The sequence below is a fragment of the Triticum aestivum genome, chromosome 2D (assembly GCF_018294505.1).
Source record: "Triticum aestivum cultivar Chinese Spring chromosome 2D, IWGSC CS RefSeq v2.1, whole genome shotgun sequence".
Classification (NCBI taxonomy): Eukaryota; Viridiplantae; Streptophyta; class Magnoliopsida; order Poales; family Poaceae; genus Triticum; species Triticum aestivum.
Genome location: NC_057799.1, coordinates 506,027,293 through 506,032,306, shown reverse-complemented (window position 1 = coordinate 506,032,306; position 5,014 = coordinate 506,027,293). Strand labels below are relative to the sequence as shown.

Genomic DNA, 5,014 nt, shown 5'->3' with positions numbered 1-5,014 from the left:
AGTCGTCGGTGCTGGGTTGGAGCTCCGCCGTGGCTGCAATGGAGCTTCGGCGAACGTTGTCGGTGCTGCCATGAGGCTACAATGAAGCTTTTGCCGGATGCCATCAGTGTTCTGATGAACTTGCGCTCGCTCGGTACTGCCGTGGCGTTGCTACGATCGAATGGCTACCAGCGCACGGATCGGACGGCTGGTTAGGCGGATGATTTCGAAATCATCCGGTTGATTTCCCTAGGAAATCATCCGGTTGATTTGTAGCAGCCGCCTTTTTTAAACGTACTGGTCTGGAAAATTTTACTGTCGCTGAACAGTTTTTTCTCCTTGGAAACAGCAACTTGAAAAAAAAAAAAAGAACAGAACGTTGGATTGTCTCTGTTGCTTCTTCAGCACCTCTGTGAAGTGACCGGGTGACGGACGGACGGACGGGTTCCACGGAATCCGTCAAGGAGAGGTCAAGACTTAGGCTTGGAATGGGAGATGTGGGCCGGGCCTCCTAAGAGCTACAGCCCTTAAAGCCCCACTTACCATTGCTCAACTGTCGCTCCCGCGGTAAGCGATAACATGTCATTACCCGCCTAAGCAATCTTTCTGATGCCAAGTACAAATCAATGGCGCTTTCAGTCTCCGACTTGTGAAGCTGCCGTCTCTCTACTGACGAGACGGAGTAACTACAACGTCGCCGTCTCACACCATACGTCCATGCCATACCTGGGTTTGCTCGTTTTTCCAGGCCCAGAGGAAGCAATCATCAGGACATGATTCGGTGTGGAAGAGCATCATAACATATCTGTGCAAATGAAGGGGCCCACAATTGGATCGACCTTAAACATCGCTGCGCTATTTGCAACATGAGTTGGTAACAGCGCGGCTGTATTTTTATTTTATTTTATTTTGAACGGCCATGGTTCGAAAATTGGTGATCTGTACATTTCAACGCCGCAGATTCTCGAATGACTAATCTCCGTACCTGCTACCGTACCAGAATAGTACCATAGCCTTTATAAAAACGAAAGTACCTTTGGGCTCCCGAGCTCAAATGAGTTTGGTGAACATTAAAAATGATAAATAATTGAAAAAAATAAAAAAAATCCAAAAAAGATTGGGAGAAATATTGACAAAAGTTCTAAGTCGTTGCAAAAATTCGTCATGGAATCATATTCATGTAAGGCGTGGCAAAAAAAAACAAATTCAGTGCTCCAAAATGCTTTTGAAAGTAGCATTTTTAGAATACCGATTTTTTTGCCACACCATCTAGGAATGTGATTTCGAGACGAATTTTTGCAGGCGGTTAAAACTTTTGCCAATGTTTCTCCCAAAAAAATTGAAATTTTTTGAATTTTTTTTATTTTGTGTTGATTTTACTGTTCACCCGAGTTTATTTGAACTCGGGTGTAGAAACTCTACGTCCTTATAGAAATAACTACTCCCTCCGATCCAAAATCTAGTTCAAGCTGCCACACTTATTTGGATCAAAGGGAGTAGCTGTTTTTATAAAGGCTATGGATTTTTAAAAACAAGGTCGGTGCCCGGCACTCAATGACACCCTTACAGACCGAGAAGGCCACAGAACACACACAACAATACCAACACAGAAGCGTAAAAACCAGCAAAAAGATACAAGAAACTATAAAGGCTGCTAACAGAACACCATACAACACAAACTCAAAGCTTGCACAACGATGCCTTGGGTTGATGCCGCGATCATGTCGAAGAGGAGACGAAGCCAGGGAGGTGGCTCGCCGCCGGAGGAAACCTATGTGTCATCAGTTCCCCGAGGCCATACCGGCGTCACGCCATCCGTCTCCGCTGCCGAAGAAGGCACCACATGCCCTCTCACCTTGGTTCGTAGGGTGCCGCGTCGTCGGCATGGTGGAGCTGCTCCCCCAGAGCACACATGGACAATGAGCACCCAGAGGCCCAAGGTAGGATGACAAGCATCGGCACGTCACCTCGTGAAACACCTCAGCCAACGCAATGCTCGCCTTCAAAACCCACCATAGCGCACGACCCAAGCTGCTGGATGAAAGCACCAACGAAGACATAGCAAGAAGAAATTGCACGACGCTCACAGGAACTCGACCTGCCACTGAGCGCCATACCAATGAAAAGCACATCGACCGCAAACAGCGGCCGAACACCTGCGCACGAGCTTTGCCCGCCCTCCAATTGTCCAAAGGTGGCGCCTTCAAGAAGGTGACGGCGCCGGAGAGTCGCCGCCGCCCAAATCCTAAGGATTTTAATTTTCACCAGGGACATACATGTGGAGGGGAGCGGAGCGGAGAGGACCTCGATGACGCCTACAGGTAGGAGGGTGGCACCCAAAACACCGTCGCCGTCACCGCCGGCCAAAGGTTTCCCCCGGTCCAAGTCCCCAGCCACAAACCCACTACCGAACCTCTAGATCCGGTGAACCAGAGGCCACCAGGATCCCATAATGGCAGGGTTGACCGAGCTGCACTCCAAGGGTTGGCGGGACGACCCTCGCGCCATGACCCGCGTCCGCCGCCGCCTCGCCACCCGCGCGGCCAAGGGGCGGCCCGTAGCCTCAGTGCCACTGCCTGCTATAGCGAGGCGTCGCATTTGTCGTAGAGGCCGCTGCCTCAAATCTAGAGCCATGGGGCGGAGCATGTCCTCGCCGCCACCTTCCTTGGCGGTCGCGCGAGCAGCCTGGCGACCCCCTCAGGCAACGGCAAGAGGAAGGGAGGGGGGAGGTTGGTGTGGTGGCGCTTAGGGTTTCACCACCCGAGTCGCCACGGAGGGGCGGCACGAGGAGTGGGGAGGGGCAACCCGGTCTTGCTATTGTTCAAAATTTTCGACCTATAAAGGCTATGGCTTCTATTACAATGCTTGTTTCTTGGGAATTGTGGAACGAGGGCAATGCAAGGATCTTCAACAACAACTCGTCGACTATAATCATGGCCAAAATCCGGTGCGAGACGAAGAATTGAGGTTTGGCGGGTGCAACTCATTTGTGTAATCTTATGCCGGAAGAGTAGGCTTTTGTTTTACCGGCTACTTGCTGCCAAACTTGTTGTAAACTCTCTCTTAATTAATGAAGACTTTTGCCCTTTAAAAAAAAGAACAGTTGAGGAAATGTTAGCTCCGTAGGCGCTGGTGCCTAGGACCCACTTACCAACCGATCGAGCACGCGATTCTTAAGAACTGTTGGGGATCAAAGGAAGGAGTAGCGCACGACGACACTTCTCGGGATCACCACGCTCGTACGGTTGATCCAAGTGCTTTTCTGGGGTTGAAATGAATTTCCCCATGAACGCCAAACCATATATAGAAACGTCTTCGTTGTTCAGCAGAGTTTGAAATTAAAAAAAAATGCCTCTTTGTACAGGGCAGCAAATATTTACGAGTTGGACGGCGTCTGTTTAACGTATGATCAGTGTTGAACGGTCGAGATTAAAGCCGAAAAAGGCTGTGTTGCTGCGGTGTGTGGCCATGCCTGAAGGCGGCCTCGTGCCTCCTAGTCTCTCGATCTCACGTCGACTCGTCGAGTAGTAACGACATACGGCCAGTTTACGGGGGTGGCTGAGATTTAGTCGAGGGGCACAGGCCCACCAGTGAAGTTCATGTGAGTATGTGACTGCTTACTGACCTGCCGAGGTGTGCACATCAGCGTGACCCATACTCACACCAGCTCTATAAGTAGCAACTTGTCCCGCTAGAGAGAGCACACTGCAGCGGAAGATGAGTAGAGCAGGGAGCAGCGGGGGCGGCCGGAGCTCTCTGGGCTACCTCTTTGAGCCGGATGAGATCTTCCCGATCCGCAGGTTCAAGTCCAACCAAGAGACCGAGAAGCCCTCGGAAGACAGCATCGTCATGCAGCCGCAGGACGACAAGGTCATGACCGGTGATGAAGCAGACCACCAAGAACCGCCGTATCAGGCTCCTCCCAAGAGAGAGGAGGTATCGAACCCGATTGTGTCTCACAGACCTGCTTCCATCATCTACCACACTAACCAATCGGGCAACAACACCGGGCTTCTAATCACCGTAAGTTCTTTAGATTTCGGTTACTTTTATTTACTGTAAGTAGTACGTACTGCTTCACAAGTTCAGATCGTTGGTTTCTGTCCATATAGATGCATCGTCCATTGCAGACCACTTCAGTCAGATGATCCGTGGCATATATAGCAACTCACATAGCATGCATGCATGCATGTGCTTGTAATCAACATGTGCGTCTTGGCTATTTTGCCTTGCAGGACCGACCGTCGACGAGGGTCCGGTGTGCACCGGGAGGGGCGTCGTCGCTTGGATTTCTCTTCTCTTCGGAGACGAACGTAACTGACGACAAATGATGAGCCGGTGCGCGCATCAACAAAGAGTTTATGACTTGATCTATTTATGCAAAATTGCCTCAAAAAAGTTCTATTTATGCAAAAGGAGGGTGTTCTAATTTATGTAGCACGAGTGTGGCATATGCCTTGCATGGCCTACATATCTACGTGCATGTACCGTGTTGGGTGTTGCTTGGCCGCGTGAGTGTCACATACATAGAGCGCTTGCGGGGACCTCTGTGGTAATTACTGCTATCCAGAGCTTAAGGTATATGGGGTTTAAGTGATGATTGGGTGTTCAATTCAAATGGTTTTGTTACTCTTGTGGTTAATGTGTAATTCCAAGAGTGAATATAGATTGTTGTAACTTGTTTTATTTATCCACGGGCTATGTTATGATAAGATGGAGACATGGAGTCATGAGGCATCGTATTGTGCATGGTAAACATATTCACATCTAGCATATACTAGTCCATTTCCATGAAGTCCAGACAACATAATAGTTGGTTAAGATCGTACGTTCACCATGTCCTAGACATGAAACTTTGACTTCATTGAGTAGTGAAATGAAGATGTGTTCAATGATGAGGATGAGTATATGTGTGAATCTCAAAACACAAACTCATTATAGATCTAAGGATTACCGTATATATATTTTTTTCCGGGAAAAACTTTCGATCTATTCAAACATCATGGCGGCACAAAGAACATGAGAAGTAACAGAA

General features: G+C 48.9%; 1 protein-coding gene across 1 annotated transcript; it reads left to right on the top strand.

Annotated features, from left to right (window-relative positions):
- Positions 1-3,696: 3,696 nt before the first annotated feature.
- Positions 3,697-4,709, top strand: LOC123049714 (protein SPIRAL1-like 4). Its single transcript, XM_044472600.1, has 2 exons — positions 3,697-4,002; positions 4,215-4,709. Exons 1-2 carry the CDS (start codon positions 3,697-3,699, stop codon positions 4,308-4,310), a joined length of 402 nt encoding a protein of 133 aa, XP_044328535.1. The 3' UTR covers positions 4,311-4,709.
- The last annotated feature ends 305 nt before the right edge of the window (positions 4,710-5,014 follow it).

Bases quoted from the DNA above. Each gene is read 5' to 3' on its own strand.
- LOC123049714 (XM_044472600.1), top strand. From the start codon at position 3,697: ATGAGTAGAGCAGGGAGCAGCGGGGGCGGCCGGAGCTCTCTGGGCTAC. The intron at 4,003-4,214 runs GTAAGTTCTTTA...TTTGCCTTGCAG, and splicing joins ACACCGGGCTTCTAATCACC to GACCGACCGTCGACGAGGGT.